Here is a 24,922-nt window from a genome sequence, read left to right as displayed (position 1 = left end):
ATGACCTCAGTCATTTTACCCAAAAATCTACGGCAAAACCAAAAAAATTATCATTGTGGGACAAAATTGAAGAAAAAACACAATTTTTTGTAACTTTTTTGGTAAAAATGACACCTTCTCTTTATTCTGTAGGTCCATACGGTTAAAATTATACCCTACTTATATAGGTTTGATTATGTCTTACTTCTCATAACTACGTGCACAAAAATTAATACGTTTAAAATTGTCATCTTCTGGCTCTTATAACTTTTTCGTTTTTCCGCGTACGGGGCAGTATGAGGTCTAATTTTTTGCACCATGATCTGAAGTTTTTATCGGTACCATTTTTGTATTGATTGGACTTTTTGATTGCTTTTTATTCATTTTTTCATCATAGAAAAAAATGAACAAAAATACGCTATTTTGGACTTTGGAATTTTTTTTATGCGTACGCCCTTGACTGTGTGGTTAAATTAACGATATATTGTTCAGACATTTACACACGCGGCGATACCACATGATTGTTTTTATTATAGTTACATATTTTTTATATGGAATTTGGGAAAAGGGGGATGATTTAAACTTTTAATAAGGCTAATGGGTGTTTTTATTTTTCAAACTTATTATTCAACTTTTTTATTTATTTTTTTACACTTTTAGAGGGAGATTTATCAAAACCTGTCCAGAGGAAAAGTTGCTGAGTTGCCCATAGCAACCAATCAGATTGTGTCTTTCATTTTTGAAAAGCTCTGTGAAAAATGAAAGCGAACTGATTGGTTGCTATGGGCAACTGGTCAGCTTTTCCTCTGCACAGGTTTTGATAAATCTCCCCCTTAGTCCCCTTAGGGGACTTTTTAGGAGGAATCATTAGATTCCTCATACAGATCAATGTGGTTTCATAGAACTACATTGATGTGTGTGTGTGTGTGTGTGTGTGTGTGTGTGTGCGCGTGCGCTCTGTGCTCGATTGATAAAGCTTGGCCCTGCCAGGCTTTATCATTCTCAGCACAGGAGCCAGCAGTGAAGAAGAGGTAAACCCTCAGGCTACCTCCAAAAGTGGATCACCTACGGAGGGGCGATCCACCCCACTGGACCACCAGGGTTAGTTTAAATGTCCCTTTAGACGCCGCTGTCAACTTTGACAGCAGCAATCTAAAGGGTTAATAGCCGCCCGTGGCAATCGCCACATGTCGGCTATTAACGCCAGCCCGTAGCTACAGGAATCAGCTGGGGGCCATTCGCTATGACGCGGGCCCGTGTCATACACCACTTGCCGTCTCAGGACGAGCTGGCTCGTCCTTAGTTGGCTACCGGTTAAACGCACTAATTTGGTAAGAAAGTTTGCGTATTTTATTTTATTTTTTAAAGGGTTACAATAATAGAAAAATATGCAATCATGGGTGTCATTTTTAGTGTTGCTCATGAATATTCGCAATTCGAATATTATTCGCGAATTTCGCGAATATAGCGCTATATATTCGTAATTACGAATATTCGTTTTTTTATTTTTTTTATTTTATTTTTTTTTCACAGTACACATCACAGTGATCATCCCTCTCTGCTTCCAGCTTGTGTGGTGTAAAGAAGGCTGTAATACTACTGTGTGAGACTGGCGTGTGAAAATTCGCATATACGAAAATTCGCATATGCTAATTTTCGCATATGTGCATTTTCGCGCACGCTAATTTTGTATATGCTAATATTCACATGTTAATTTTCGCATACGCGAAAATAAAACGAGATTATAACGAATATGCGAATATTCGCGAATATATGACGAATATTCGCGAATATATGACGAATATTCGTCCATTTATTCGCGAATATTCGCGAATTCGAATATGGCCTATGCCGCTCAACACTAATCATTTTAATTGTATTAACCGACAGAATAAAGAAAACTTTTTTTTTTTTTTTTTTTTACCACAGAGTGTACAGCATGAAAACGAAACCTTCCAAAATTTGCTTAATTGCGGTTTTCTTATCAATTTCCCCACACAAATAGTATTCTTTTTTGGTTGCGCCATATGTTTTATGGTAAAATTAGTGATGTCATTACAAAGGACAACTGGTCACACAAAAAAACAAGCCCTCATATTAGTCTGGGGATGAAAATATAAGAGTTATGATTTTTAGAAGGCGAGGGGGTAAAAACAAAAACGTTAAAAAAGGCCCAATTGTCTGAGTCCTTAAGGGGTTAATAACAAGAGGAACTGAGCAGATTGATATCCATTATTGTGGGAACGGATTCAGTAGAACTGGTACTTCATTCCTTTTAAACTTCTCTTCACTGTGAGCTTAGCAGACCTAGTGATTGACATCTTTACATACAGAGTAGGACTGCCCACTGAAGTACTTAGTAAAGAAAGATTTAAATTATGGATATCCTGATACTGATACTGGTATTGACGCCTATAGCAGACGTTTGCATGAAAACTTGTGCAAAAGTTCCTGATACCCATCCCAATATTTGCAGACCATTATTTAAAAATAATTCTCTTCATCATTCACTTTATTATCCGTGGTGGTGCCAGACCTGCTCCGCCATGAAAAGACACCATTTCATTGTGTGACAGTGAGGTAACTGGTGTGAAATGCAGGGCAGATGTTAACCTAGGGGCAAATGGCAATAACCCCTTGTATTTTTGACGCCAGGGCGTAGTTTATCCTCAATACCACCCAAAGGTATACCGCTGGGTCCTGGGCTAGGTACAGGGGCAATAATGACTCCGAAGCCAAGTTATGGAACGGCGGCAGCTTTACTGAGGGTAGACAGATGGTAAAGTCTATACAGTTCAGTCAGGGCCCACGGAGGAGACCAGTGACTCAGATCTTGAGGGCTTGCTGCAACTAGATGGGGTCAATTTAATGCAGGCCACGTTGACTCGACAAATGGTGACTGACTTGACTGATTGACAATACGGAGACTGTGGTTACTTGTAGCTGCAGACTGGACCTGAGGCCTCCTAGGACTCTGGACACTATCTAGGACTCTACTTGACCTCATTAAAAACTTGTAAGGAAAGAGAGAGAGCTATCTCCACCCAGGGCTTATATGGAGGAGACTAGCAGGGAGCCCATGGGTCACCCCTGGGATCACCTGGTCACTGGTACCTCCTGGGTAACAATCACATGACAAGTCACATGGTAAACAGTCTTAAAGTGACAACGCTTTCTCAAAACATTTACATGGTATAATACATTGAAAACATGTTTACATGGGGGGGGGGGGGGGGGGGGAGATACAAGGGGCCCAGGGCACACTGTAGGGAGGCGGCCTGACAGGGCAGCAAGGGTATGGGGTAACACCTCCCGTACTGGGCCACCACAACAGGTCCTGCACCATTATGCAGAACGAAGGAGAAGATCCTGCACCACTGACATAGCAGAGGATGCAGAGGGAAGGTGAGCAGGGTTTTTATTATTTTCTTTTGGAGGAGTATTATTGGGGAAACTACTTAATGGGGGCATTTACCTAATAGGAGGCTCCCTTCCTACCCAGCTTCCTAATTACTGGGGGCTTCTATCCGGCTACATACCTACTGGGGATTCCCTATCAACCTAACTACCGGGGACTTCTGCTTAATAGGAGATATTACCTACTTAACTACTAGGGGCTTCTGCCTAAAGGGGAGGATTCCCTACCTACTACTGGGGCTTTTATCTAATAGGGTGAGATTTCCTACCTAACTACTGGGGGTCTATAACTATTAGGGGGGATTCCCTGCCTACCTACTTACTGGGAGCTTAAGCGTAACAGAGGAACTCCCTACCTTCTGGGGGCTTCTGCCTTTTATAGGGGAATTTCATACCTACCTTCTGGGGGTTCTACCTAATAGGGGTATTCCCTACCTATTTACTGGGGGGGCTTCGACCTAACACCGGGGATTCCCTATCTAACTAACTACTGGGTGCTTCTACCTAATACAGGTGTTGATTCCCTATGTACCTACTGGGGGCTTCTACCTAATAGGCAGGGGATTCCGTACTAAACTACTGAGGACATATCTTACTTCTGAGTGTCAGTGAGGGCCTCATGTTTGACTTTAACCCAAGGCTTCAGAAAGTCTAGAACCACTTCTGACATGAAAAAAAGCTGTAATTAGTATTGGTGAGTACTGTAAAACAAGTATCTCTATTTATACTATATATAAAAAAAAATTGTATTGGGATATCCCTATTTTAAATTAATTACTATTTCTACTAAATCATTTTCCATAGAACTATGCATCAATCTGCAGTGCTCAGCTCCTCCTGCTCTATAATGCGATGCCTTTAATGTTGACCGCATACACTGCTTTGTCCATTAGCTCTTTTTATACTGGATTCACTTCTTTTCTTCCGTACTTTCTTGTAACAATAGCTCGGATCTTGAAAGAAAGCGGCCGCTCTGATGTTAGTTCAATAGGAGCCTTTCATCTCTTACCTTTTGATGAGGACAATATCATAATGTCCAGTAACCTCTATTATATTGACAGTAATATTCTTAATGTCGATGGCATTAGATGATGGCTTGGCTCCCGCATCCTTCTATGATGGATGGATAATTGTATTCGGAGACATCTGACTTGTTTTGTTTTCCAGGATAGAAAGATTGGCCAATGATATTATGAAGGACATTGGAGACAACCAAATCACCGTCTTGTGTGTGCTGAAAGGAGGCTACAAATTCTGTGCTGATCTCGTAGAACAAATCAAGAACCTCAGCCGCAACTCAGAAAGGTTTATCTCTATGAGAGTAGACTTTATCAGGCTAAGAAGTTACTGTGTAAGTCAACTCTTATTATTTTAGGATTTTTAACAAAAAGAAGTAGGTAGTATAGCAGCAGCCAGACCACCTCTTTCCTCCTCCGTACTGGGGCAGCCAGTAATGACGTGTGACCCCCCCCCCCCCCCCCAAGTCAGGGCAGAGGTCATGCTTCATTCCCAGTAAAGGCCACTATCAGATGGAGCTCACTGACATAAGGGTCCAGAACAAGTGTTCTGTATTCCCTGGTTAGTGAATGGATTATAACGTGGGGGTTTGGATGCTCATCCAAACTGCTCACATTATTCACTTGGTCGGTGCCACCAGAGGTGGAATTACTCCCTCCCCCATAAGTATGCCACTACTCATTTGACGGCCAACTGGATGTAGATGGCTTGGACATACCACCAGGGCTCTTGCTGTGCTGGGGAATGCCCCCTGAGCTTTTAAAATTCATTTGCATATTAACACAAAGACTTTTATAGAAATAAATATACATTTTAAAAAGGTGATCAGCCATATCTAGCCATTTGCTTAATATTACCAGTAGGAGGTAATAGATGGGGTCTGCCCCTAAAAAGGAACCCCATTAAAATCCCAAAAAGGGGTGTTTCCCACTGCTAAACCCCTTTTTGTTCTCTGAGAGATAAGTCCCCCCCCCCCCAATGGATTCTGGCAGCAGCCAAAACATATGCCAAACTTTGTATGGGGAGATTGGCAGACCTAGCCATTGACCAAGCAAACATTCGACCAGCTATGATGGATGTAAGGCCATTTTTAGTTGTATATTTATTGACAGAGATTGGAAATGGATGTGATCAGATACAAGAAAGTCTTTCTCAAAATCTTCCTCAATACGGCCATGTGCATAATCTGTAAGAGCAATAACCCTGTTGCATTACATCAGCCTTTCTCATCTATTTTAAGTGGATTAGGTCAGTGTGGCACAACATTACTCTCTGTGGGTGATACCTTTTTGTTTCAGAATTAAATTCTGTTATATTTTGGAATTTGACATTTTATTTTTATTCTGTATAGTACGTATCTGTCATATCCCACAAAAAAGTTATGTTACTCAGTACCTAATCCTTATCATGTACATATGTCTAACACCTATATTTCTCTCACAAATACCTTTTTATTTATCTGTTGCTTACTTGGTTTGTCATTTTGTGCTTTGGAGGTGGCATATCCTCACTCTGCTTGACTCGTCTTCCTCCCTGAGTCTGCTGTGCTGGGTCTCTTCATTTAATCACTGCAGGCTGCTCTGTAACCCCCTCCTCTGTTTTCATGCTGCAGTCTGATTGGACAGGAGTGAGCACCGAGGAGTGCTAGTCCCCCCCCTCACTTCCTGGACATTGTCCATGCCTGTGCTTTAGCTGAGACAAAGATGCTGCTGCAGCTGGACAGGATTATATTCTGGATGGTATGGGGACCCCTAGAGGTCTTTTTTCTAAGCCATGATTTCTATAAAAAAAAGAAATAACATTTTCTTATGAAGTATATTAGAAAGTTAAAGGGGTATTCCAGACCAAAACTTTTTTATATATATATATATATATATATATATATATATATATATATATATATTTTCAACTGGCTCCGGAAAGTTAAACAGATTTGTAAATTACTTTGATTAAAAAATCTTAATCCTTGCAATAGTTATTAGCTTCTGAAGTTGAGTTGTTTTTTTCTATCTAACTGCTTTCTGATGACTCACGTCCCGGGAGCTGTGCAGTTCCTATGGGGATATTCTCCCAGCATGCACAGCTCCCGGGACGTGACATCATCATTGAGCAGTTAGATAGAAAACTTCAGAAGCTAATAACTATTGGAAGGATTAAGATTTTTTAATAGAAGTAATTTACAAATCTGTTTAACTTTCCAGAGCCAGTTGATATATAAAAAAAAAGTTTTTGCCTGGAATACCCCTTTAATGTTTTGCAAAGATTCACAACTTATAAAAAGTGTTTGAATCTGACAGTGTCCCTTAAACTACAATTCTAATATATATTTTTTATGTATTTATTTATTTATTTTTTTGCTATGAGCAACAAATATTTTCTCTTTTCCAAAATCTGACTATATCCTTTTTGTTTCCTTGAGTTGCTGATTTGACCCGGTGTGTTTTTTATTTTTATTTATTTTTGGTTTTTTTTTTGTGTGTGTGTTGGTAGGTGTAAAGCTCTCCAAATGCTAGTGACTAATAGATCTAATATGACTCCTGCATGAGTGTGGAGGTAATTTCCAGCTAATATCCCCATCTTGTTTTATTCAGAATGACAAGTCTACAGAAGACCTGCAGATAATCGGTGGGGAGGACCTGTCAAAATTGACTGGAAAGGTATTTAATGCATCATTTCACTTTAATATAAAGTGACTCCACTTAAGCGGTTCCACCTTGCTTGTGCACAACAAAAACCCTATTCATCCAACTGTATCCTACCAGTACTGACTGGGTGGGATGAAGTTTATGACCAATGTACATGAGAGGGTGCTTCTTTCTAAATCAATAGGTGACACAGGATAGGGGGTAAATGTATGATCACTGGGGGGGTCTGATGGCTGGGACCCCCAGTGATCATAAGATCTGGATGATCTGGAAACCTATGGGTATTGCCCCTTATGCACTGTCCAGCGTACTGCTGGAGATAGCGGAGTATGGCAAAAGACTGCACACTGAAACTCCAGTCATTGTCTAGGCAAGCATTTCCCAACCTGCGTGCCTCCAGCTGATGCAAAACTACAACTCCCATCATGCCCGGACAGCCTTTGGCTGTCTGGGCATGCTGGGACTTGTAGTTGTGCCACAACTGGAGGCACGCAGGTTGGGAAACACTGGTCTAGGCTTATGTTGGAGAAAGTCAAGTGCTGTAGCAGTCAGACTACCAACAATGATAGAGTTACCCCTTACCCTGTGGATAGGGAATAAATGTTGTCGGCGGGACAACCCTTTTTACACTGTTGTTTCAAACAACTTCCCTCCATGGCATAGCCTATGTGATTCACATCACTTCAGTTACCAAAAATAACTTGTTGTTAGGAAAATCTATCTCTGGTAACTGCTAGATCAGAACAAATTAAAGAGAGTAAGGGTGGGGCTTAGCATGTGCTGTGTATAGGGCAAGAGCCTGAGAGAGCCTGGGCTGTGTACTTGCAAGCTGAGCCAGTCTGCATGCTAAAGAGGATCCACACTGTTCCTCAAAGGTAAATCAAGGCTTCCCTCTTATCACCCATAAAGCCCAGGGCAGCTGTCTCTTGTGTGAATACCTATAAATACCAGTGTTGCTCGTTTCTTTTTTGTTTACGTAACATGTGGCAAACCCAGTGCATCAGTAACCCCTGATGCCATCTAGTACTGTATTGTGTAAATCATTAGCCCAGTACAGTGCCAGTAGTCCAATGGGGTGGGGCTTAGCATGTCCTGTGTGCATGGAAAGAGCCTGAGAAAGCCTGGGCTGTGTACCTGCAAGCTGAGCCAGTCTGCCTGCTGAAGATGATCTGCTTTTCCTCAAAAGTAAATCAAGGCTTCCCTCTCATCACCCATAAAGCCCAGGGCAGCTCTCTTGTGTAAGAACAAGTATACCTTCTGCTGTATGTGCACGGTACTCCCCCCTCAATTCAGCTTCTTAGCAGCAATTGCTTAGTTTAACCATTTCCTTACTGTGATCCTGCTTCTCCTGTTTCTTTCTTTTCTGTTAATTTACCACTTTGCAAACCCAATGCATCAGTAACCCCTTCAACCCTCCACAAACTATCTAGTACAGTACTGTGTAAATCATTGTCCTGACAGGAATCCATTTACAGCTTGTAGACAGATTAAAAACTATAGAGACACAAAAACAAAATTCATTAGAATGTACCTCTTTATTAGAATAACCTGTACTACGATGTAAATGGTATTAAAATGAAACGAGAAAACTTTAGCTGTTAATTTTTTTTCCCCGCAAACAGAACAGCACCCCCCTTGTCCATGGGCTGTGCCTGGTATTGCACAGTCTATGGACCAGACTGCCTTTTTTTTTTTAAATATCTTTTTTCTTATAGAAACAGGACAAAAATATTTATGTAATCCCGGGTAATGCCTAGATATTGCTTGTGTATTAGCACATCAATAATATACCAGATACTTAGTTTGTGTTTTCTCTTTTTTCCAGAATGTCCTGATAGTAGAGGTGAGTAAATAGACGGATTCTAATATTATTTCTAGACCTTTGCTAAATTTGCTTAATCTTTAAAAAAAAAAATAAAAATAAAAAAAAATTCAGTTTTTTACTCCAAAATTATCAGTGGTTTACTGAAATAAAACCATGTTACGAACCAGGTTGACTATATGGGATGTGTTGGATTTACAATAAGCTTTTATTTTAGTCTTATATTATATTATAAAGCTCACAGAACTACTCAGACTGAGCTTAGACAACACACTAAGCCAATTCACACATCAAAAGAATTTCTCCTATTATTTGCTGCACTGATATTTATTGTGCTATAAAAACTAATTGGATTTGACATAACTATGCGGAACTGTACTCGCTCCCTGTGATGTGAGGCCGTTCGATTTCCATGTTAAATAATGATGGCGAAATTCTTTGTCACCAATAGAGCTAAGTATAATACGTGTTAAATAGAGGAAGCACCTGCGCTGTCTGGTTTTCATGTCTTCCGAAATCTGCTCTTAAAAACGGCTGCTCTGCTTTATCCAAGAAGAGTCTCAGAAGTTACTTAGAAATCAGAATTCAAAATTGATATTTCCATCATAGTTTGTACTAAGTAGGTATGGCCACTGAATAGGGAAGGCAAAAGGGGTTATTGTCCACAGGCCACAACTAGAGATGAGCGAACTTACAGTAAATTCGATTCGTCACGAACTTCTTGGCGCGGTAATTGATGACTTATCTTCATAAATTAGTTCAGCTTTCAGGTGCTCCCGTGGGCTGGAAAAGGTGGATACAGTCCTGGGAGACTATTTCCTAGGACTCTATCCACCTTTTCCAGCCCACCGGAACTCCTGAAAGCTGAACTAATTTATGCAGGATAAGTCATCAACTGCCGAGCCGAGAAGTTCATGACAAATCAAATTTACTGTAAGTTCGCTCATCTCTAGCCACAACCACAGGGGGGCTCCACCTCTCAGTTCTGATGCTTTCTAGAAGCAGACCATAAATGGAGTTTATACAACATTTACTTATATAGGACTAAAAACTGGAGATCCATCTTTGTTCAAGAACTTCAGTGCCCTATCTCCTGCACTGCTAACCATGTAGCCATGTAGACGGAGAGAATACTCTAGTGGCACAGGCTTTAAAGGGGTACTCCGGTGGAAAACTTTTTTTTTTATTTTTTATTTTTTTTTAAATTAACTGGTGCCAGAAAGTTAAACAGATTTGTAAATTAGGACAAACGAAGAGCATGTACGTGCACTCACCGCTAAGCAGAGACAGTCGGGTCTGGCAGTCCGGTGACGGGGTGCCGGGTAACGGCATCGGCGCTAGTGTATGGCGCTCGGAGGCTACGCCGGTAGTTTCGCACATGAGTGCGTGCTTCTTCCGGCCTTCGAGGCCGGAAGAAGCACGCACTCACGTGCGAAACTGCCGGCGTAGCCTCTTAGCACCATACACCAGCGCGATGCCATGACCCGGTCACCAGACTTCCAGACCAGACTGTCTCTGCTTAGCGGTGAGTGCACGTACGTGCTCTTCGTTTGTCCTATATTTGATGCTTCATGCTTTTGTACGTGCACCCCGCAGGAGACACTGAGAAAGGTCACCGAGGACTATTTTGCAAGTTATAGAAGGTGATATTGCTGCTTGTGTGCTCTCCCCATTTCCTTGCTTTATATAGATTTGTAAATTTGTAAATTTCTTTTTGGAACACAGAGCGCTCTGCTGAATCACGAGCACAGTGCTCTCTGCTGACATCTCTGTCCATTTTAGGAACGGAGCAGAGTAGGAAGAAATCCCCATAGCAAACATATGCTGCTCTGGACCGTTCCTAAAATGGACAGAGATGTCAGCAGAGAGCACTGTGCTCGTGATGTCAGCAGAGAGCTCTGTGTTCCAAAAAGAAAATAATTTCCTCTGTAGTATTCAGAAGCTAATAACTACTGGAAGGATTAAGATTTTTTTAATAGAAGTAATTTACAAATCTGTTTAACTTTCTGGCATCAGTTGATTTAAAAAAAAATAAAAAGTTTTCCACCGGAGTACCCCTTTTTAAGGGCCCTAATAAACATCCAGAGCCGCTATGTAAATGAGCACCAATCTTCTACATCCCCTAATATACTGGGAGATGTGTGGCCGAGTGCGTGAGCTGGTTTGTCAGCTGATCGTTGGCCCAGTTATACAGGATGATTTGTTCTATTTGGCTGGTAACCGCCCAAAGTAATAGGGCTTTAACAGAGTTATCAAGAGAAAGAAACCACCTGTGAATGGGCTCAAAATGTATAGTATAAGAAAGCAACTTATGTAGTAGTATTATCCATAGTGAACAGATCATTTATTTTATCTGTAGATTTCTTCCTGTAAGCTGTATACCACATCACAGAAAGCGGAGCTCTGTCCCTTCTCCCCTACCCTCCTGTCAGCACGGGACAAGACCAGTGATGTGAAGTGGGGAGCTAGTATTACTGCTCATTATATTTTTCACTCATTAGATTAGGCAGCAGGGTGCAAGTCCTGATGGAAATACTCATAATAGTTTGTCAGAACTGGCTGTACAGAATTAGTTTTTTTTCCCCCTCCTGTAGTAGAGAAGATTTATAAACCTCATTCCAGTTAAGCACTGCCTGAATGTCTGTCTACATACACCACTGGGTCTCTCCAATAAGAACCCGTACTAAGTTGTATCAAATGCATCTATCTAGTTAACCAGTACCCCTTTCTGTATAGAAGAGCTCTTTCTCTGGTGTTTATCCAGCTGCAGACATTCTGCACCATTTCTTATATGTGTATGTTAACCAAATGTTTTTATAAATTTCAGGATGTTGTAGGAACTGGCAGAACAATGGAAGTTCTCCTAAGTCACTTGGAAGAGTACAAACCAAAAATGGTGAAAGTTGCAAGGTTTGTGCTAAATAACATACCATAAATCATATATACTGTATTGTAGGTCCATATAAAAGAGTCAGCTCACCTCACTGACCTGTTCTGGTATTAGACTCTGCATTGATTACATTCTGGTCTAAGAACCATGAATAAGGTCCTTCAGATCCAAAACACGTTGGTCAACACTGCCATTTTGTTTTTTTGTTATTTTTGCACTTATTGTAGAACATGGTTTTCACTGGAATTTTTTATTTGGAGATGGTGCCAGAATCTATTTCTGTCCTCTGGATATATACTGTATTGCCTTTTATTATTAGTTTTATTGAAGCAGTGATGCACTGTTTGTTACATATGTGGCTTACATTATGGAAATGTTTTGGTTGCCATTGTGGTCACAATCAGTGGACTGGATGTAGATTCAGACAATTGATATCAACATGCTCCAAGAAGAAACCCTCTCATATTTCTAAAGAGAAAATATAGAAATCCAAAGAAAAACAGTAACAGGTTAAAGGGAACCAATCATCAGATTTTACCCTATATAATGATTGGCAAAGCATTATATAGGGTAAAATTGTTGTCCTCACCATCCCTGGGGGATGCTCCTGCCTCCAGGGATGGTGAAGATATGAAGTTATAAACTAGTCACCGCCGCCGCAGTAAGTAGTCATCTGGGCGGGGAGCTCTTCTCACCAACTCCCGTTCTTTGGGCCGGGAGCGACGCCCCCTCCGCTTGATGGGCCGCGTCATTGTTCCGCTCACTGAACGGACGGAGCAGAGCGATGACTCTGCCCGTCAATCAAGTGGAGGGGGCGTTGCTGCCGGCCGAAGAACGGGAGTAGGTGAGAAGAGCTCCCCGCCCAGGTGACTACTTACGGCGGTGGCGGTGACTAGTTTATAACTTCATATCCTCACCATCCCTGGAGGCAGGAGCATCCCCCGGGAATGGTGAAAATAAAGATTTTACCCTATATAACGCTTTGCCAAGCATTATATAGGGTAAAATCTGATGATTGGCTCCCTTTAAATACTGTAAAGTATATTTATTTATATTACTTGGAAATGTCCATGTTATGATTTTTCTGTATGTATAAAGACAGTTCTACATGAGACAAGTTTTTCACTTTAGTTTCTTGTGCATCACCAAGCCATTGTACAACTGTAGAGGAAAATGGAGCCACATGGGGTTTTCCATTACTTTACTACAGTTTCAGTTTCATTACACAAGTTCTAGTAAATGTTTTTACAAGTAATAGAAAGATTGGTTCGCAGTGCCATAGTTATGTAAGGGATGGAAGGAATGCAGTGACTTGTCATTGTTATGTAAGATGATGGACGTTTTCTTTATAGCAACAAAAAATAAAGGGTGTAAAAGCTGTTTGCCTTATATGAGTAGCCAAAAAGACCAGCATTTTTTATCCCACCAATACAGTTCTTAAAATTAAGATAACCCTATGCTCCAGAGGGGCTCTACAATTAGGCGAGTTAGGAGGCCGCCTAAGGCCTCGCACTCAAGGGGGCCTTGCTGCCGCCTAACTCTAGCCCCTAAGAAAGTAAAATGAGTGGCGATGTGTACTCATTATTCTGCCGGAACAGGAATCCCTGCTCCCGTACTTTACCAGAGCTCTGTGGTGCTTGCAAGTGGCTGGGCCTGTGTCTCTCCCTTTTGGTGTGGTGCAGGACTTCTGAGGCAGGCTGCACATGATCACATGATTTCATCGCGCGTAGCCTGCATCAGAAGTCCTGCTCAGCACGCCACACCAGAGGGACAGACACAGGCCCGGGAGGAGGAGAAGAGGAGGTGTGGCAACTCCGCAGCTCACACTGAGCGCTGCTGCACCAGACAGAGAAAAGTTAGTCTTGGACAGAAGGCGGGAAGGAGGCGGCACTAACAGTGGGGCATTAAGAAGGGGAAGCAGGAGACGGGGGCATATTAAAGGGAGCAAGGTCACTAAGGGGAAAGGGGGATATAAGCTGTCTGTTAGGGGGGAGAGAAGAACACTTATTTAAGGGGGAAGCATGAGGAGAAAAGGGCTCTATATAAGGGTGTACAGGAGGAAAGGAGGGGTATTGAAAATGGGACAGAAGAAGATGGGCCTTTTAGGGGGAACAGAAGGAGTGGAGGGGGAGGGCATTTATAAGGGGGAAACGAGGTAAGAAGAGTGTGTATAAGGAGGGGCAAGAAGGGGAGGAGCACATTTATAATCGGGCAACGGAGAGTCTGTGGGGTGCAGGGAGGGCACCTATTAGAGGAGGATCAGGAGGAGGCACCCATACAAAGGGGAGGATGGGGAGTCTCTGGTAGGAGGGTGACCAGATATTTAGAGGGATCGCAGATGAAGAGCTGCAGGACAGGGGAAGGTTTTTCAGGGGAGTGTCAGGGAGGACAAACAGGGCAACAGAGCCTTAGGGGGTGCCCCCGTCTGTCACTATGAGGTCTCTTTTGGTCCTATTTCTGCTGCACCTCACAGCACCCTGCACCAGGGTGACATCTTAGCCATTTGTCATCAGTATGGAAGATTTATGTAGATTTGATTGATTCTGGGATTTTGCTGCATTTTATCTGCCGGTGCAAAAGTCTACTAAAGAGTTTTTCCATTAGATGCAAAAAGGGGTTAAAAATAATGCAAAACTGTAAATCTGGAGGCGCTGTAGTGACCTGCTCTTTGACTTGGCACTAGTGATACCTGTATTCAGAAACCTGCCAACATTGCGCAAATACTTTGCCTTGCTCCGGGTGCTGCCAACCCACACTACGTTACGGCATCTTGTTCGAGTTTAGCCTAAATCCTCACAAATTCTAGAGCCGCCTCTGCTAAGCTCCTTTGCTATTACTCAAGTCAACCCCTCAATCTAGCTAGAAACTCTTAAACCTTTGTAGCGCATCCTTTCGAGTCAAGCCTAATCATTACTACTATGTAAGAGGCTACAACCTGGCAAGGGGTCAGAATAAGGGGCTCGATTGAATCCTCTGTTTTTCTTTTCATTCATTATTGCCATACTTATTATTATTATTATTATTATTATTATTATTATTAATCTTTTATGCAAAGCTATTTGTCCTCTGATGAACCTAGTACCATCCGAGGGAAACACGCTGGGACTTTTTAATTTTTTTATTATATATTCCTTTTCTTTGTTAAAGATTTTGCACTATTAGCTGGGCACATTCAACTCTGGACCATACTCCTATTTCCATGGGTACTGGTTACATGCATTTGACACAGTTGATCTGTTTGGATTGTACATATCTATCTATGGTAATGATATTTGTGGTGTCCCAGTACAGGACCTGGTCCTGTCCCTGTCTAAAGTCCCCTCAGCCAGAGTCTCTTCGTTCCCCTAGGGCTCTCCTGCAGGGCTTACCCCTGGTGGCCTCATATAAATTGTGTATTATTTAATAATATAACTGTATAGGACCTTAGCAGGTCATGTGATTATAATTATGGTTGTACTATTGTTCAAGGACCTTCCAGGGTCATGTGATGAACCCAGAGTTCACTGGGTTCAGGACTTACAGGTTTGCTGACCAATGAGCTTAGTCCAGCCCCTTATTATGTAAAGGGCTGTAGCCACTAAATTCACTCTCTTAGTCCCTGCTCTTATCTCCTGAATATCAAGCAGTACAAATATCTCAGCAGAAATCTCAATTCATCTAGGCCAAAGCCTCAGAACCTGCAGCCACTAAACCGTGAGTTACCAAGCTCAATCTATCAAATCCTGTGTGACTACTACCAGCTAAAATATTCTAATTAGTAGCACAGTGACCTGCATCAAAGCTCATTTCTTCAAAGTCCCAGCAAAACCTGTGAGGAACCTGCATTCCAATTGCCTCTTAAGAGACTGTTATGTATAGAGACTGTTGCATAAAATCTTCAAGTAAAGTTCTTCAGTTTATTTATAAAGTCTGCTGTGGACATTCCGTTATTTTCCCTGCCGTTTCTGGGATGGTTGGCAGTAGGACCATTAACACTAAGGAAACTTCACCCTGGCGTCACGACGAAGGTTAATACCACCATACCCTGCACTTACATCACCGCAACACCCCAGACACCACAACTCTCCTGCTTCACCACATATGCACTAGTTGATTGTGTTCCCACACTACCGGTTTGGGTCTGTGAACAACTGGTATTTTGTTACTCATTATTTATACTCATATATCTGGCACTCTGTTATATCTATTACAGAATGGAAATGGAGGACATGTACAATGGAACCACTGCTACATTGATAAAGCCAATTGTAATTATAGCCAGGGCCGTTTTTACAGCTGGTGCTGCCTTAGGCGCTCGGAATGAATACACACCATCATGGTGATGCCACATGCGTAAGACTTTTTTTTTCATGCAAATGTGTCCCAAATATAGAACAAAAACCCCAAACGTTACATGCAAATTCTTTCACTGTGAATCTCACTCCTATACACAGAAAGTGGTCAAATCAACCACAAATCCACATAATGAGTATCTGCTGCTACAAATCTGCAGGTGGAATTTGCAGCTATTCTGATGATGAGTTGTTGTTTTTCTCCAGGCCACAGCATGGGGGCAGCAGATAAAGTATTCAGTGTATTTTTTTGTAATCTCTGAAGTGCTGCCCCCTCAACACTGCGGCCCTGGGCACAGGCTCTTGGGTGCCTATTGGTAAATACAGCTCTGATCATGGCTGCCAACAGTTGTCCCTGTAGATAGACTATTGTAGATTAGGTTTGCGTGTTTATATATTTATACATTCATCCTAAACTATTGTTTTTTCTTTCTATAGCTTGTTGGTGAAACGATCGGCAAATAATAAATACAGACCTGACTGTAAGACATTTTTGATGCCTCATTGTATTGCACTGCTTTCACTGTTTCCGTAAAACAATTTTTTTATTCTATTTGTATCATTCATAAATAAATTCTTACAAACAAATTCAATTCATGCTACATGTGGTACAAATGAACAAATTAGTGTTATAGGATAGGGATATAAACCATCCATGATTATAACCTCTCAAATCATTGATCACTTTTATCTCAAACTAGTAACATTTCTAATATTGAAATGCTTTGTACTAATGGGCTTCTTATGTATTTCTTTCAACCAAATCAATGTGTGTGTGTGGTGGGGGGTGGGGGGGGGGGGGGGGGGGGGGTGAGAGGGAGCCACCAGGGACCACCCTGATGACATGATGTTCAGGGAGCATGAAAGTGATGACAGGTTTTCTTAAATTTATCTCTCTCTACTAATCCAGAGGTACGTTATAATCCAGAGCTGCTTTCCTAAATTTGCTGGTTGCCATTGGAAACAGTTAGCAAGCTTGTTGTCAGACACACCCCTAACAGCTTAGCTGAACTGTGACATTAGATCACACAGGCAAAATACACATGGATGCTGAAGTGTAGACAATGTGTTATTCACGTCAAGATGAATTTAATTGATTTTAATGAGTAGGCTAAAACCACACATTTTTTGCACTTTTTTTTTTCCACCTGAAGATGGTGAGGTTTTTCTTGTAAGAAGTGATTTTTTTTTTTTTTTTTTTTACTCCGTTAAAATCAATGGGAGAGCTCAAAAACAACTTGCGCTCTCTTATGAAGAGGTTCATATGCATGTTGGTATGGTTTTTGGTGTGGAATTATGGCAAAAAATTTTAATGTTTTAAAAATATTTTTGCCCCAAAAGCCACCTCTAAAAAAACTCCAAAGAAGTTCCAAAAAATATAAAAAAAAATGAAAAAGCCTTACACAATACACTAAAAAGAAGTATTTTTTTTTTTTTTTTTTTTTTTTAAAAGCTGTTTTTAAGACCGTTTTTGTCTGTATGAACAAGCACTTATGCCAGATTGTGCAAGGTGTCATCTGGCATTTCCCAAAACTGAAATCCTCACACAATGCTTTATACAGACTTGGACACAAGGAGGTCTATGAGATTTCAGCTCTTAAAGGGGTAGTCCAGTGGTGAAAAACTTATCCCCTATCCTAAGGATAGGGGATAAGGTTGAGAACGCGGGGGGTCCGACCGCTGGGCCCCCATGCGATCTCTCTGTACGGGGGCCAGGCTTTCCGGCCAGATAGCGGGTGTCGACCACTGCACGAAGCGGCGGCCAACACGCCCCCTCAATAAATCGCTATGGCAGAGCCGGAGATTGCCAAAGGCAGTGCTCTGGCTCTGCCATAGAGTTGTATTAAGGGGGGCATGTCGGCCGCCGCTTCGTGCGGTGGTCGACACGCTCCCTTACCGCGGGCTGTCGGGGCCCCGTACAGGAGATCGCGGATAGGGGATAAGTTGTTCACCACTGGACTACTCCTTTAAGCCGAAACATGTTGAAGGCAGCTCTAGTCTATAATGCAGGCTGTAGTAAAAGTAATGTCATGTATCTATCATGGCATATTCAATGGATAATTCATGATTATTCTCACAATGTATCTGCTAAAGGTATCCCATATTAGCCTATGATAGACTGTTAGGCATCTTGAAAATTCTCCATTTCACATATATGTCAGGAGTAGAGTCAAGCAAATCTACAGAAAGATTCACCAAACTCGAATGTAATGAATCAGCCATCGAATCATTTAGTCTTGTAAAAGTCGTTCTGCTTCCCAAGTGTTCTGCTTCCTGTTCTGATATAAGACTCTGGACTGTGTCATACCAGACTTTTCCAGGAATTCAGAACACTTTGAAAGCTGAATGATACGACAACATGAATCTATAGCCAGTTCATAGGACTCAGTTTGGCAAATCTTACGCAGATCCACTCGACTCTAGTCCGGAGATTTTCCCTGTGTGAACAACCCCCTAACACCATGAAGTGTTAATGCAAAAATAAATGAAGTTCCAGAATGCTTAGATTTAAATAATTAAAATAAAAAATGGTAAAAAATTGCATGTTTTTATAACTCAGCCACAAGGAGGCACTGTTCTGAGGAAGTGAATAGATGGTATCCTGTAGCCTAGGTTGTACCACTAAAGACATTTCTGATACCATGTTGCACTGATCTGTGCCTAAAAACTAAACTAGCTCTGCTACCTTGGTGCTTTTGTCCCTGTTCTGGACCGAATCCATTACATATTTCAATTCAACCATTTTACAGAATTTGTCTTCTTCCTTATTGTAGATATCGGATTTGAGATTCCCAATATATTTGTGGTGGGTTACGCTCTGGACTACAATGAACACTTCAGAGACCTTCATGTAAGTAGGTTCACAATCCTTGAATTTCAGCCTGTAGACAGGTAGGTTCTGATATTTATCATTATGAAAGAAGTGTCAGTGATGGCTGTGCATGTGGTTGCATCAAAGCCAAAATCGCAATAGTAGGAAGATCCTAGCACCCAGTGGTATGTAAAAGTAATGTTTTATTCACATCTAGTCACAGTGAAGGCACAGGCAGGACTGGTTTAGGCACAACAGGTCTTCATCAGCTGAGGAAGGCCTGTTGTTATGCCAAAATGCGTCCGGTCTGTCCCCCGTCCAAAGGACTATTTGACAGGAGGGGTTAAGGGTAATTCTGTAGGTGGTTTAGGGTAATAGGTTAAGAGATTTAATTGCAATAACTCAGGTGGTCTTGGATGATGGATTCCTGGCAATGCCTGTGGTGGTCCATTGTAATAAAGGTATTCATAATAATGCCTGTGGATGTCCAATGTAGGGAATGTATTCACGGTAATGCCTGTGGTGGTCCAGTGTAGTGAATGTATTCACGGTAATGCCTGTGGTGGTCCAGTGCAGTGAATGTATTCATGGCAATGCCTGTGGTGATCCAGTGTAGGTGTCTCTGGTAATGCCTGTGAAGATCCACGGTAGTAAAGGGATTCAAGGCAATGTCTATAGGGGTCCAGGGTAGGGAGTGGATTCATGGGAATGCACATGGTGTTCCAGAATATTGAAAAGGTTTATGGCAGTGACCCTAGTGGTTTAAGTTAGTAATGATGTTTATGCAATACCCCAGGTGGCCAAGGGAGTAAAAGAGGTTAATGGCACTTCCATTGGTTGTCTGAGGTCATAAGGAGTTAATGGCAATGCCCCAGGTGCCTAGGGCAGTGAAGGGGGGACATGGCAACATCCCTTTTTGTCTAGACCAGTGTTTCCCAACCAGGGTGCCTCAAAGTGTTACAAAACTACAACTCCCAGCATGCCTGGACAGCCAAAGGCTGTCCAGGCATGCTGGGAGTTGTAGTTTTGCAACATCTGGAGGCACCCTGGTTGGAAAACACTAGTCTAGGGCAATGAAGGATTTAAAGGTGATAACCAAAAATTGGGCATCTAAGATGGTAAAGGGGTTTATGCCTTTTGTGCCACTGTGGTGAGTGGCAGGGCCATGGGTGTTGCGGTGATGAGTGGTGGGATATGATGTTATTAACCCCGGGGGAGTCGGATGGTATTAACCCCTATGTGTTCGTGACGCCAGTGTGGTTTTCGAGTTCCGGAACACCACACGCCCGGATTCTCCACTATCCCACGGGCTAGTAGTGAATAAAGAGTCCACAACCAGTTGAGGGTAAACGGAGGCTTTACTGAATAGAAGACAGGTGTAATTATCTTCACAGCTAAGGCCAGAATTCCCAGAGACGTGACCAGTACCCAGAGGACCTCGCAGCTTACTGGACCAATACTTGTACTTTGACTTGTAATTAGACTTGACTTGACTATGTGCAGGACTTGACTAACTGCAGTGACAGCAGACATAGACTTGTAGACCTACTGGAGACTTGTAGCTTTGTGGTCTCCAGATGCTGAACACTTGTCCTGAGATCTCTGGGAGCTGCTTCGGCAATGACTTAGATTGTTACAGTTATGAGCACATAACTCAGAGAGTGAATTAAGATGGCTGCCCCTATATAGTGGGGGGCTGGACTAAAGCCCATTGGTCAAGCTGAGGGTCATAGGTTAAGCTGGTGCTCTCTGGGAGTACATGTTGTAACAAATCATGTAACTGCATAACATGTGACGGGCTTACTCACAGGTCCTTGAGTCCTCCACAGGTCCTGTATACTATCTAGACATAAAGATCCTGCCTATGCTCTTAAAGGCACATACACCACATTTAATAAATTAACAGGAGAACAAGGGGAGTCCCTGCAGGGGAGCCCCCAGGTCACTGAGGGACTCAACCTGACAGGGCCTACAGGTAGTATAGGAACATGTACCTGTACTGGGACATTACCCCTGTTAGCCAGTGTCCATTATAGAAGGCTGAATGTCCTCATATTATTGTGTTTAAGAGCTGTAGAATAGTGTCCATGATTGGACAGAACTTTTTGGAAGACAAGGTTTCCAGGGTAAAATAGTCACTAGAATAGTGAATATTCTATGGATCTCCATATACATAGAGGTTTGTCTGGTGATCCATCATGTGAGTAAAGACAGATTACATTGGAAACTGAACACAAGTGGGAGGACTGGGACTGTAAGAAGGGGATATACCAGTCACCAAGAGGTGTGGAGCTGTGTAAGGAACACAATTAATGGAAAGATTTCCTATGTCATCCTGTTATATTCACCTGATTGTATTCTATACTTCCTCTGTTACAACCCTCATAGCTGTTATCAGCCAGATTTCCTGTATAACTTTGCCATTCGGGAGTACTTTCACTCTTAAAGGGGCACTCTGGTGGAAACCTTTTTTTTTTTTTATATATATATATATATATATATATATATATATATATATATATATATATATATATATATATATATACATGAACTGGTGCCAGAAAGTTAAACATATTAGTAAATTACTTGTGTTTAAAAATTGTCTTGTCCACAGTGCTCTCTGCTGACACCTGATGCCCGTGTCAGGAACTGTCCTGAATAGGTTTGCTATGGGGATTTCCTCCTGCTCTGGACAGTTCCTGATACGGGCATCAGATGTCAGCAGAGAGCTCTGTGGACAAGACAAAAAATAAATTAAAAAAGAAAAGAATTTCCTCTATAACATACAGCTGCTAAAAAGTACTGGAAGGGTAAAGTTTTTTTTAATAGAAGTAATTTACAAATCTGTTTGTTTAACTTTCTGGCACCATTGATAAAAAAGAAAATAATAATAATATCCACCGGAGTACCACTTTAAGGGTGTACAGTATTCTGCGCATATTTGATGAGCAGGATTTGAAACTGTGTTCAGTCATTCAGTTTACATTGAAATCTGCAGCTTCAAATCCTGCGCATCAAATATGCACAGGATACTGTATGTGTGAATTGACCCTAAGGTTAGGGTCACACACAGCGCATCCGCATTGTATTTAACATAACGAGCGGACACGCAGAACTACAGGGAGCTCGCTCTGCCACTACTAATAAAGGATTAATTAAAAAACCTATCTATAAGAACTCTTCATGTTGTGTTTTGCAGCATATATGTGTCATCAATGAAAAAGGCAAAGAAAAGTATAAGGTGTAATGACCGGTCTCCATCTTCAGTGCTCCACATTTGTAAAAGGACAAAGAAAAATTGGACCTTAATAAACTGGAATGAATCTGGAAATGGTGGCAGGATACTTTCTATACAGTTTTATGTACATTTTTGTACTTCTAGTTGAACAAGGTATTAAAAGTGAACTGTAATTTTCAGCATCTTTATTGAGTTTCAATGTAGTATGTCCAGGATTTGTGCAAAAAAATAAAATAAAAAAATCTTAAGTTCAGCTGGTTATATTTAGGGGATGTCTCAGGATAGACATTGGTGGTCTATTACTAGGCTAGGACATCAATGTTCTATCGGTAAAATGAAATGACAATGACCATTGGAGATGACAGGAGATAAAGGAACAAGTCTACTTCCAGCGTTCTTTAGAGGTTGTATAGACAGACCATAAGAATCATTGGCCCACAGTGGAAATATAATTTTTTTAATGATGGCTGGAGAACATCCAGGTTCTGCAGCTAAAATACAATTCTGTGTAGAAGACATTGGTGGACAAGGATGAGAAGATAAGACAAGTGGACGGCTACTGTTGTGTATCTCATGGAGCATATAAAGAAAAAATGTAGGAGAACAAAAAAGTACCTGGACCTGATAAAGGAGGGGGAGCCCTCAGAAACGTGTTGTCCGCTACTCTTCTGTATATATCTTTATTGAAATAAAAGGTTTATAGAGAACTAAAAATAAACCTTTGTACCGTTCATCCTTATATCGGTGAAGGGCTACGGCCACAATTCGTTTTTTTTTCTTTTTCTTTAGAAGATAGAAACCCCAGCTGGGGAATCCACACCGCTATCCACGTCTATAGAGCATTTAAAGGCCTAATTTCAACCAGAAGGTGTTTGCAGGGAAAACCTAGAACAAGAAGTCAGAAATGTCAGAAAAAAAATGTCCCTGCACCTCTTAAAGAGATAAAAATTGCTTATTCACATACATATGCCTATACACTTAAAGGGGTGATCCGGCCCTGAGACATCTTATCCCCTATCCAAAGGATAGGGGATAAGATGTCTTACCGCGGGGGTCCCGCTGCTGGGGACCCCCACAATCTTGTATTCACCACCCACCTGTTTGAGCTACGCACCGCGGTGCCAGCTCACAAACAGCCGGGTGGCAACCACGGGGCCGGAGTATAGGGACGTCACGACTCCGCCCCCGTGTGACGTCACACCCCACCCCCGCTATGCAAGTCTATGGGAGGGGGCTCTGTCACCCATGCACACTCCTCTACACCCCTCTATCACCCATATACTCTCCTCTACACCCCTCTGTCAATCATGTACACTCCTCTACACCCCTGTCACCCATGTACACTCCTACACCCTTCCGTCACCCATGGACAATCCTCTACACCCCTCTGTCTCCCATGTACACACCTCTACACTCCTGTCACCCATGAACACTCCTCTTCAACCCTCTGTCACCCATGTACACTCCTCTGCACTCCTGTCACCCATGTACACTTCTCTACACCCCTGTCACCCATGTACACCCCTCTACCCACCTCTTTCACCCATGTACACTCCTCTACACCCCTCTGTCACCCATGTCCACTCCTCTACACCCCTCTGTCACCCATGTACACTCCTTCACCTCTGTCTCCCATGTACGCCCCAGTGTCTCCCATGTACGCCCCTCTGTCTCCCATGTACGCCCCTCTGTCTCCCATGTACACTCCTCTACACTCCAGTGTCTCCCATGTACACTCCTCTACACTCCAGTGTCTCCCATGTACACTCCTCTACACTCCAGTGTCTCCCATGTACACTCCTCTACACTCCAGTGTCTCCCATGTACACTCCTCTACACCCCAGTGTCTCCCTTGTACACTCCTGTCTCCCATGTACACTCCTCTACACCTCTGTCTCCCGTGTACACCCCTGTCTCCCGTGTACACTCCTCTACACCTCTCTGCCACCCATGTACACTCCTTTACACCCGTCACCCATGTAGACTCTTCTACACCACTCTGTCACCCATGTACACTCCTCTACACACCAGTCACCCATGTACACCCCTCTGTCTCCCATGTACACTCCTCTACACCCCTCTGTCTCCCATGTACACTTCTCTACACCCCTCTGTCACCCATGTACTGTATGGTCCTGAATATAATCACATATTGTATACAGATCTCTGTACAGCTGATATCTACTGCTGTATGGTCCTGTATAAAATCACTTATATTGCATACAGATCCTGTATAGTATACTGGTCTGTATATAGTTTTATTCAGTACAGTATGGCGGTATTATCCATTTATTGAGTGGTGGTATATATTTACCCCTTGTGTACTGGTATTATTGGTCATGGAAATTATTTTAACTACCTTTTTAAAGTGTTTCTTATCTATAAAATGTAGCTTATATTGTGTGTGTGGGGCAGGTGGAGGGATTTGGGTGGAATAGGGGCAGATATGTGACCAGCAACAGAGCATCGCAGGGGGCCCTTACTTTTTTGGTCCGGGGGCCCTGAGTGTTGTCAGTCCGCCCCTGCAGACTGTCAGAAGGAAGAAATGGGGGACGTGTACTGCACAGAGTTACTCACGCCCCCGGCCCTAATAAGCCCACCCATACCTTCTAGTACCACACCGCATAATTATGACAGCCCAACGGACAGATTCAGGAATACAGATCACTACCACGGGTCCTCTTTAATTGCTGCTCCACAGAAAAAGTAGTTGGCATTAGGCCCCTTATAAGGTTGGGTACACACCACGTTTTGGGCAATACTAACCGCAT

The 24,922-nt window shown here is 42.2% G+C and overlaps 1 protein-coding gene across 6 annotated transcripts in view; it reads left to right on the top strand.

Moving 5' to 3' along the window:
* The window catches only part of PRTFDC1 (phosphoribosyl transferase domain containing 1), a 39,031-nt gene extending 16,162 nt beyond the window's left edge, over positions 1-22,869 (top strand). For all 6 annotated transcript variants that reach the window (XM_056519323.1, XM_056519325.1, XM_056519324.1 and 3 more), the window contains 7 exons: positions 4,564-4,747; positions 7,005-7,070; positions 8,884-8,901; positions 11,708-11,790; positions 16,540-16,583; positions 18,876-18,952; positions 22,113-22,869. In XM_056519323.1, the coding sequence (XP_056375298.1) occupies positions 4,564-4,747; positions 7,005-7,070; positions 8,884-8,901; positions 11,708-11,790; positions 16,540-16,583; positions 18,876-18,952; positions 22,113-22,160 (520 nt within the window). In that variant the 3' untranslated portion in view covers positions 22,161-22,869. The remainder of the gene's footprint in view (positions 1-4,563; positions 4,748-7,004; positions 7,071-8,883; positions 8,902-11,707; positions 11,791-16,539; positions 16,584-18,875; positions 18,953-22,112) is intronic.
* Positions 22,870-24,922: the final 2,053 nt, after the last annotated feature.

The sequence above is a fragment of the Hyla sarda genome, chromosome 5 (genome assembly GCF_029499605.1).
Source record: "Hyla sarda isolate aHylSar1 chromosome 5, aHylSar1.hap1, whole genome shotgun sequence".
Lineage (NCBI taxonomy): Eukaryota > Metazoa > Chordata > Amphibia > Anura > Hylidae > Hyla > Hyla sarda.
This window is presented reverse-complemented; position numbering and strand designations above follow the sequence as displayed.